Source organism: Cebus imitator, unplaced genomic scaffold (assembly GCF_001604975.1).
Source record: "Cebus imitator isolate Cc_AM_T3 unplaced genomic scaffold, Cebus_imitator-1.0 Scaffold24, whole genome shotgun sequence".
Lineage (NCBI taxonomy): Eukaryota > Metazoa > Chordata > Mammalia > Primates > Cebidae > Cebus > Cebus imitator.
The window spans coordinates 10,322,897-10,333,603 of NW_016107339.1; the positions used below are offsets into that span (position 1 = coordinate 10,322,897).

The 10,707-nt window shown below is 44.4% G+C and overlaps 1 protein-coding gene across 1 annotated transcript in view; it reads left to right on the plus strand.

Moving 5' to 3' along the window:
• Window positions 1-1,091, plus strand: part of SLC26A8 (solute carrier family 26 member 8) — a 106,016-nt gene extending 104,925 nt beyond the window's left edge. The window contains exon 20 of the mRNA XM_017522624.2: window positions 297-1,091. Coding sequence (XP_017378113.1) covers window positions 297-725 — 429 coding nt within the window. The 3' untranslated portion in view covers window positions 726-1,091. The remainder of the gene's footprint in view (window positions 1-296) is intronic.
• Window positions 1,092-10,707: the final 9,616 nt, after the last annotated feature.

Genomic DNA, 10,707 nt, shown 5'->3' on the forward strand with positions numbered 1-10,707 from the left:
TAGAGACGGGGTTTCACCATGTTGACCAGGATGGTCTCGATCTCTTGACCTCGTGATCCACCTGCCTCGGCCTCCCACAGTGCTGGGATTACAGGCTTGAGCCACCGCGCCCAGCCTATTATTTTTTTTGTAGAGATGGAAGTTTCACTATGTTGCCCAGGCTGGCCTTGAACTCCTGGACTAAAGTGATTCTCCTGCCCCAGCCTCTCAAAGTGCTGGAATTACAAGTATGAGCCACTGCATTCAGAAGAAAGTTAAATTTAATTAGAAATTTAACCCACCTAATTGTATTTCAGAATGACAACTCAATATATAAAATGAGCGGCAGTTTCCTAGGAAGCCAAAAAAATGCAAGTCCAGATTTCACTAAGATCCAACAGCCAATAGAAGAGGTGTCGGAGTTGGATTTGGAGCTGGAGTCAGATCAAGAGGCTGGGCTGGGTCTGGACCTAGACCTGGATCGGGAGCTGGAGCCAGAGTCAGAGCTGGAGCCTGAAATGGAACTCGAGCCCCAGCCTGAGACCGAGACCGAGCCGGAGATGGAGCCCAACCCCAAAACTAGGCCAAGAGCTCGAACTTTTCCTCAGCGGCATTACTGGCCTGTGTATCATCCATCTGTGGCTTCCACCCACTCTCAGACTCAGCCTTGGAAATGGTCAGTGGGGAGGAGACGCCATCCTATGGATTCATACTCACCAAAGGGCAACAGCAATGAGGACATCTAGGAGACGAACTAGAAATAAGGGGTTGGATAATCCTGGCAAATCCTCCCACCCAAAGAGGGGTCAATTGGTCCAGAGACCTAGACTGGATATAAACTGGGCACTTTGACTCCTACCACCTGCTGGCCTTCTTCCTTGTTCTGCACTGGGATCCCCTCCCAGATCATATTACTAAATGCCAACAATTATCTCTGAATTCCCTATCTGGGCTCCCCTCATTTCACCTTCAGCATATATTCTAGTCATGAGTTTCCTTCTTCACATACCCCACATCTCTGGGCTTTGTGCCAGACTATCTCTAATTTAATCCTCTCATTCCTGTTCCCCTTTCTCCAAAGAGATGAAGCTCAAATAAAATATATAACTCTAGTAACATTTGGATCCTTCCTGTACCTTCTCCCTTCTCTGTATTCTGTATTTCAAAGGAAATGTCAAATGAGAGGGATCCCGGAAGGGAGTGGACATGGTGGAGAAGAGATGAACAAGAAAAAGAAAAATTAAGTAGCATTTGTATTTTACACACAAAGTATCCTCCCTGTACTAATGGGGAAATTGGGAAAATAGGCAGGTTAAGCCAGGCCAAAAGTAAGCCAGCTTGTGAGACTTGTGGTACAAGGTCCTGCTAAGCTGAGAGCACTTTTGCTGTCATCCTTAGAGGTCAAGATCTTATCCTGCCACTGGTTTCATAAAGCCAATTAGCTGTACCAACTGATGGGAGTTCCCTTTATGAGTTCCCTTCATGGAACTCTCCCTGGTATTCAGATTCACATTCACCACTACTTCCTTACAAGTTTTTAAGATATGTGCAATTTGGAATCTGTACTCTTGGTGTACCAAGGAGCTAAAATCTGTGACAGCCACAGTCAGCCTAGAAGTTGGAAAAGTTAATCATTACCAGTTTTGTCCAAATCCATTCAAAAAATTCCCCCTTCCCCATTTAAAATATATCTAGTATAAAACTATGATCAGAAGAAAAATACAGACCCCTTATGCAAAGGTATGTGAAATCCTGAATTGTGGCTGGGTGCAGTGGCTCACACCTGTAATCCTAGCACTTTGGGAGGCCGAGGCAGGTGGATCACCTGAGGTCAGGAGTTCAAGACCAGCCTGGCCAACATGGTGAAACCTCGTCTCTACTAAAAATACAAAAAATTAGCTGGGTATGGTGGCAGGTGCCTGTAATTCCAGCTACTTGGGAGGCTGAAGCAGGAGAATCACTTGAATTCAGGAGGCGGAGTTTGTGATGAGCAGAGACCACACCACTGCACTCCATCCTGGGCAATAGAGTGAGACTTCATCTCAAAAAAAAAAAAAAAAAATCCTGAATTTTATTCCCAACTCAAAAAACATGACTCCTCCTGCTTGAGTACTGCATTTCCCTTATTTGTTAAATGAAATAAATCTTTGTTAAAATATAGATTTATTTTATCATAGAGATAGCATATATATTCACTCATTCTACAAGCATTTTGTTAAGCATCTACTACAAGCATAGCATCTCAAAATGTGAGGTAGGTAAGACAATATTATCTTTATTTATACATGCATAAACTGAGATATAATATGCAATATGACCTTGTAAATACAAAAAGAGGTAGAGGCCAAAGTCACAAGCTTCATTGTTTCATGTTTACTGAACACATTTATTGAACGCCTACTCTGTACTAAGCACTGTCCCAGGTGCTGAAGATGTAGGCTGGGTGTAGAACGGACAAAAATAACTACAAATTATGAAAAGTAATAAATTACAAATTGTAAAGGTGAAACACAATAAACTCTGGGGGCATATCAAGAGGACCTGACCTAGTCTTGGGTCTCAAAGTTTTCCCTAAGACAATGACATATGACTTGAGATCTGAAGGATAAGTAGGAATTAGGTTTAAAGCAAGTTCCAATGACTGCTAGAAGGGCAGGGCCAAATGGGGAACCAAGAGCGGTGACCGCGGATGAGAACAGAAGCTGAACATCCTGGGTCACAACTAGATGGAGCCTATGATACCAAAGGCTCAACTAGAAATGTCAAACCAGGAGTAAGTTGTCAGGATAGCAGGGACAGGCACAGAAATCTGCCAAAGCCAAGGAAACATTTCATATTTATAACAGGAGACAGGCCCGGCGTGGTGGCTCACGGCTGTAATCCTAGCACTTTGGGAGGCTTAGACAGGTGGATTGCTTGAGCTCAGGAGTTTGAGACAAGCCTGGGCCACACAGTGAAACCCCATCTCTACTAAAATAAAAAAAATTAGGCATAGCGGCATGCACCTGTGGTCCCAGCTACTCAGGAGGCCGAGGCAGGAGAATTGCTAGAACCCAGGAGGCAGAGGTTGCAGTGAGCCGAGATTGCACCAGTGCACTCCAGCCTGGATGACAGAGTAAGACTCTGTCTCTTTTTTTTTTTCTTGAGACAGAGTCTCGCTCTGTCGCCAGGCACCAGGCTAGAGTGCAGTGGCACGATCTCGGCTCACTGCAACCACCATCTCCCGAGTTCAAGCAATCTCCTGCCTCAGCCTCCCGAGTAACTGGGGCTACAGGCGTGCGCCACTACGCCCAGCTAATTTTTATATTTTAGTAGAGACGCGGTTTCACTATGTTGGCCAGGATGATCTCGATCTCTTGACCTCATGATCCATCCGCCTCAGCCTCCCAAAGTGCTGGGATTACAGGCATGAGCCACTGCACCTGGCCTGAGACTCTGTCTCTTAAACACACACATACACACACAGGAGACTAAGAAGTGCACAGAGAGCCCAGTTTCTACAGACTGCCACCTTCTCACCTCAGTTCCCTTCTAGTCCCATGTATCCATTAGAGGAGAGTCTATAAACACAGAATCAATGGCTTCTGACACTTGCACCATTAAGTCATAGAGTCTAGACCTTGATCCTCTCTCCTACAATTGCACCGATCTATTTTAGTCTGTTTTCACACTGCTATAAAGATACTACCTGAAACCAGGTAATATCTTTACAAAGAAAGGAGGTATATTAGTCCATTTTCATGCTGCTGATAGACATATCCAAGACTAGGAAGAAAAAGAGGTTTAACTGAACTTTCAGTTCCACATGGCTTGGGAGGCCTCAGAATCATGGCAGGAGGTAAAAGGCACTTCTTACATGGTGACAGCAAGAGAAAATGAGGAAGAAGCAAAAGTGGAAATTCCTGATAAAACCATCAGATCTCCTGAGACTATTCACTATTATGAGGATAGCACAGGAAAGACTGGGCCCTATGATTCAATTACCTTCCCCTGGCTCCCTCCCACAATGTGGCAATTCTGGGAGATACAATCAAAGTTGAAATTTGGTGGGGACACAACCAAACCATATCATTTCACCCTTGGCCCCTCCAAATCTCATGTCCTCAAATTTCAAGACCAATCATGCCTTCCCAACAGTTCCCCAAAGTCTTAACTCATTTCAGCATTAACCCAAAAGTCCACAGTCCAAAGTCTCATCTGAGACAAGGCAAATTTCTTCTACCTATGAGCCTGTAAAATCAAAGGGAAGCTAGTTACTTCCTAGATAAAAATGGGAGTACAGGTATTGGGTAAATACAGCCATTCCAAATGGGAGAAATTGGCCAAAACAAAGGAGTTACAGGGCCCATGCAAGTCCAAAATCCAGTGGGGGCAGGCAAATTTCAAAGCTCCAAAATGATCTCCTTTGACTACAGGTCTCACATCCAGGTCATGCTGATGCAAGAGGTGAGTTCCCATGGTCTTGGGCAGCTCCACCCCTGTGGCTTTGCAGGGTACAGCCTCCCTCCTGGCTGCTTTCACAAGCTGGTGTTGAGTGTCTGCAGCTTTTCCAGGCGTATGGTGCAAGCTGTCAGATCTACCATTCTAGGGTCTGGAGGACAGTGGCCCTCTGCTCACAGTTTTACTAGGCAGTGCCCCAGTAGGGACTCTCTGTGGGGGCTCCAACCCCATATTTCCTTTCAGCACTGCCGTAGCAGAGATTCTCCAATGAGGGCCCCACCCCTTCAGCAAACTTTGGCCTGGGCATCAGGCGTTTTCATACATCTTCTGATATCTAGGTGGAGCTTCTCAAACCTCAATTCTTGACTTCTGTGCACCCACAGGCTCAACACCTGAGGAAGCTGCCAAGGCTTGGGGCTTCCACCCTCTGAAGCCACAGCCTGAGCTGTATGTTGTCCCTTTTCAGCCATGACTGGAGCAGCTGGGACATAAGGCACCAAGTCCCTAGGCTGCACACAGCATGGGGACCCTGGGCTGTGCCCATGAAACCACTTTTTCCTCCTGGGCCTCTGGGCCTGTGATGGGAGGGGCTGCCATGAAGGTCTCTGACATGGCCTGGAGACATTTTCCCCATGGTCTTGGGGATTAATATTAGACTCCTTGCTACTTTTATGCAAATTTCTGCTGCCAGCTTGAATTTCTCCCCAGAAAATGGGTCTTTATATTCTACCACATTGTCAGGCTGCAGATTTTCTGAACTTTTATGTTCTGCTTCCCCTAAAAACTGAATGCCTTTAACAGTTCCCAAGTCACTTCCTTTTTATTATTATCATTATTATTTATTTATTTATTTTTAGAGATGGGATTTCACCATGTTGGCCAGGATGGTCTTGATCCATTTACCTCATGATCCGCCACCTCAGCCTCCCAAAGTGCTGGGATTACAGGTGTGAGCCACCGCACCCAGCCCCAAGTCACTTCTTGAATGCTTTGCTGCTTAGAAAGTTCTTCTGTCAGATAAACTAAATCATCTCTGTGAAGTTCAAAGTTCCGCAAATCTCTGGGGCAGGGGCAAAATCCCACCAGTCTCTTTGCTAAAACATAACAAGAGTCACCTTTGCTCCTGTTCCCAACAAGTTCTTCATCTCCATCTGAGAGCACCTCAGCCTGGACTTTATTGTTCATATTGCTATCGGCATTTTGGGCAAAGCCATTCAACAAGTCTCTAGGGAGTTCCAAATTTTCCCACATTTTCCTGTCTTTTTCTGAGCCCTCCAAACTGTTCCAACCTCTGCCTATTACCCACTTCTAAAGTTGCTTCCACATTTTCAGGTATCTTTTCAGCAATGCCCCACTCTACTGGTACCAATTTACTGTATTAGTTCATTTTCATGCTACTGATAAAGACATATCTGACACTGGGAAGAAAAAAAGGTTTAACTGAACTTACAGTTCCACATGGCTTGCGAGGCCTCAGGATCATGGTGGGAGGCGAAAGGCACTTCTTACATAGTGGCAGCAAGAGAAAATGAGGAAGATGCAAAAGTGGAAGAAACCCCTGATAAAACCATCAGATCTTGTGAGACTTATTCACTGTCATGAAAATAGCGTGAGCAAGACCAGCCCCCAGGATTCAATTACCTCCCACTGGGTCCCTCCCACAAAACATGGGAATTCTGGGAGATACAATTAAAGTTGAGATTTGGTGGGGACACAGCCAAACCATACCAGGAGGTTTAACTGCTTCACAGTTCCGCATGGCAAGGGAGGCCTCAGGAAACTTAAAATCATGGAGAAAGGCCAAGGGGAAGCAGGCACCTTCTTCACAAGGTGGCAGGAGAGAGCAAAAGGGGAACTGCCAAATGCTTTTAAAACTACCAGCTGTGGTGACAACTCACTATCATGAGAACAGCATGGGGGAAACTGTCCCCATGATCCAGTCACCTCCCACCAGGTCCCTCCCATGTGGTGATTGCAATTCAGATTACAATTCAAGATGAGATTTAGACAGGGACACAGAGCCAAACCATATTAATGGTTAAATATTGGTTTTGATGCATGACCTCAGAAAAACCAACCAGATGTTTGACTGTCTTTTAAAAATATTCTGATATAAACTCATAGCATCCAGCCCCTCTCAAATTAATCAAATAAGGAAAATTGATTAACCAGTTATAAATAGTACAGCATTAAAGAAGGGGTAAAGTGGGAGGGGCGCAGTGGCTTACACCTGTAATCCCAGCACTTTGGGAGGCCAAGGTGGGCGGATCATGAGGTCAAGAGATGGGGACCATCCTGGCCAACATGGTGAAACCCTGTCTCTGCTAAAAATATAAATATTAGCTGTGTGCGGTGGCAGGCACCTGTAGTCCCAGCTACTCTGGAGGCTGAGGCAGAAGAATCGCTTGAACCTGGGAGGTGGAGGTTGCAGTGAGTCAAGATCGCGCCACTGCACTCCAGTTGAGACTCCGTCTCAAAAAAAAAAAAAAAAAAAAAAAGGGTAAAGTGATTAACAATTCAAAGGCTAAGTCTTCCAATGCAGAGCACCCGAAATTCTTTTTTCTTTTTCTGTTTTTCTTTCTTTCTAAAGAAGATCACCTGAAATTCTAAGCCATTTCAAACTTTACCAAATGGCTTAGTTTGGATTAGTTAGTTTACTTTTCACAGCATGGTCATCATGGTTTTCTCTCTCTCATAAGAAAAGGGAGAAAAATTCTAAAGACTGCAAAATGGGTAAAGAATAAGTTGGAAAGTATAAATGGCTTGGCAGCACAAATTCTTTCATTACTTTTCCTCAAAACAGCTTGTGTTCTACAGTAAATGGGGGTTGGGGTATGATTTTCATATGTGAGGATCTAAGTGGATTCCGTAATACTACAAAAAAAGTAGGTTTGGAAGAGACTGTCAAAAAATAAAGTGACCCCAGGAAGCTGTCTCCACATGTTAAGTGTCACAAAGTCCAAGGACTCAAGTATACTACATCTAGATGTGATTCATTAGCAGAAATAGAGAAAGCAGTGGCATAATCCAAGGTTATCAATGATCTCAGGGCCATAGAATCTCAGGGCTTGGAGGGACGACAAGGGCTGACTAGTCAAGTTACCTAGAAGAAGAAACCCACATGGCTGAGTTCTGAGGTCTCACAGCTTCAGACTGATAACCCCAATAAGTAGTTTGTGTGTATCATCAAAGGAAAAAAAGCCTTGATAAATTAATTTTGGCTTACCCCTCACTCTCCTCTATCTGAGTATGACCTTAAAAACAGCTTTTTATATATTTCAATATTTTTAGTCATTCATTCATTAATTTATCAACCCATTCATTTATACTCTTTTTTTTTTAATTAATTTTTTTTTTTTTTGAGTCGTTTTTTTTTTTTTTTTTTTATACTCTTTTTTTTTTAATTATTTTTTTTTTTTTTTGAGACGGAGTTTCGCTCTTGTTACCCAGGCTGGAGTGCAATGGCGCGATCTCGGCTCACCGCAACCTCCGCCTCCTGGGTTCAGGCAATTCTCCTGCCTCAACCTCCTCAGTAGCTGGGATTACAGGCACGCGCCACCATGCCCAGCTAATGTTTTTGTATTTTTAGTAGAGACAGGGTTTCACCATGTTGACCAGGATGGTCTCGATCTCTTGACCTCGTGATCCACCCGCCTCGGCCTCCCAAAGTGCTGGGATTACAGGCTTGAGCCACCGCGCCTGGTCTTTTTTTAAATTAAAAAAAAATTTTTTTTTTTGGCCGGGCGCGGTGGCTCAGCCCGTAATCCCAGCACTTTGGGAGGCCGAGGCGAGTGGATCACGAGGTCAAGAGATCCAGACCATCCTGGTCAACATGGTGAAACCCCGTCTCTACTAAAACTACAAAAAATTAGCTGGGCATGGTGGCACGTGCCTGTAATCCCAGCTACTCAGGAGGTTGAGGCAGGAGAATTGCCTGAACCCAGGAGGCGGAGGTTGCGGTGAGCCGAGATCGCGCCATTGCACTCCAGCCTGGGTAACAAGAGCGAAACTCCGTCTCAAAAAAAAAAAAAAAAAAAATTTTTTTCATTCATTTATACTCATTCATCCATACATGTTTGGGTCAAATATTCAAGACAGTCCTTGCCCTTAAGATATCCATTATCAGAACAAGAAGACAGATGGAGAGAATACTCATCCACAATACAATGTGATACGTACAACTCAAAAACTAATTAAGAAACAAAAGCTACAGTGGCCAGGCACAGTGGCACTCACCTATAATTTTCTTGAAGAGCAAGTATTATTCCCCTACTTTTCTGTATCTCATAGATTTCCTTGAAGAGGAAATACTATTCTGAAATAGAGAAAAGTAAAGGGAAAGTGAATCTCCTCTACTTCTGCTGCCTACAAATAAACTCTGTTAACATTCTGGGGTTTTTGCTTTATTATAAAATATAGACTTTGTCATAATAGTGGAGGAATTCTCCTTTCCTCTTTCCTAGTGCTACAGAACTTAAAAAAAAAAAATCCAGCAAATCATGGGGTGCCTTGGTTAAATCTAAAAGAAAAATAACCCATCCTAACATGCATTTCTTGTTCTCAAGGAAATTAAGGTAAGTAACTTGAGAAACGGGGCCAGCTGCCCATACCTAGACATAGCCCTCTAGGCAGCTCCCAGACCTACATGTTTTTTTCCAGTATCCTTTCCTTGGATTTAATCAGTTTGAGAAACTGCCAGGGGAGTTGACAGAAGCTATGACCATTCCCTTACCCTCTCCAGTTTTTTTTAGGAAGCTGCTCCTCCCGTCCCAGGGGAGGCTGTCCTTGGCCGACCTGTGACATTGGCAGTTTACCTCCAGATTTCTTCACTTAAGGAATATTTGAGTGCTTGCAATGTACTGAGCCTTATGCCTGTCTGGGGTTTTACAGGATGTCTTCTTTCTCTGGAGGAAGTCATAAGCTGAAGGGGAGAGTGCATGTAACTCAAAGACTGTAATGCTGGGTGCACTGATCGAGTTATATCAGAGAAGATAGCTGTGAGGATGCAGAGGCAGGACAGGACTTCACCTCGCCCTCTGCTGGGAGTATTGGGGGAAGTCCTGTGGATAGGGGACTTGAAGGAAGCAGTGGCTCTTCAGATCACAGACATCCATGGTGCCCTTAACCTGCTATATCCACTGAAACCTGACCACTGGTTTTCATTCTGTCTGTAGTATCTGACTCTGTGAGATCTCAACACATGTTATAAAGGATGCATAGGAGACAGAGCATCTGAGAAAATCCCTAATCTCTCACTCCACTATTATGTTGGGCTGCCCCTTCTCTTCCAGATAACACATCTATTTTTATCAGTGCCCCACAGGCAGGCCAAGATAGAACAATAACACTCATTTATCAAGCCTTGGCTGTGTGTTAAGCTCTGTTCTAAGTACTTCACAAAAGCACAAAAGTCAACACATTAACCTGCACAAAAATCCTGAGGTAGGGCTGTTATAACCCCCATTTTTTTGTTTTTGTTTTTGTTTTTGAGATGGAGTCTTGTTCTATTGCCCAGGCTAGAGTGCAATGGTGTAATCTCAGCTCACTGCAACCTCCGCCTCCCAGGTTCATGTGATTCTCCTGCTTCAGCCTCCTGAGTAGCTGTTATTACAGGCACCTGCCAGCATGCCTGGCTAATTTTTGTATTTTTAGTAGAGTCAGGGTTTCATCATGTTGGCCAGGCTGGTCTCGAACTCCTGACCTCAGGTGATCCACCCGTTTTGGCCTCCCAAAGTGCTGGGATTTCAGGTGTGAGCCATGGTGCCTGACCTATTACCTCCATTTTCTAAATGAGGAGATTAGGGTACATTTTCCCACTGCCCTAGATTCCACCAAAGCCCCTAAGTTTAACATTTTGTCTGCTGCTTAGCATCTATAGCAGGTAGGATTCAGGATGAGCCCAGTAGTATAAATTTCTGGGCTAATTAGAGGCATGGTTGGTGCCACCAAGGAGGAAAGAGGCAGAGTTGGAATGAAGGACAACTCACATTACTGAGTGCATGAGACGCTGCAGATACGTATGGGCATTATCGTATTTCATGGTCACTAACTCCTCTGCCTCTCCTGGAAGGAGGGCCAATTATTCTTTTTACCCAGGGGAAGAATCTAAGACTAGGAGTTTGCCCCAAAATCACCACTATTCAATGTCACTGTCAGAATTCAAACCCAGGTTGGATTCCAAAGATTAGGCCTCTTCTCTGCTCCATGCTGCATCTTCAATTTGGAGAAAGGTAACCTTCTGGTGCCTTTGGACTGCCAAATCGGTGCAGCACTGGGTACCTCTGTCTC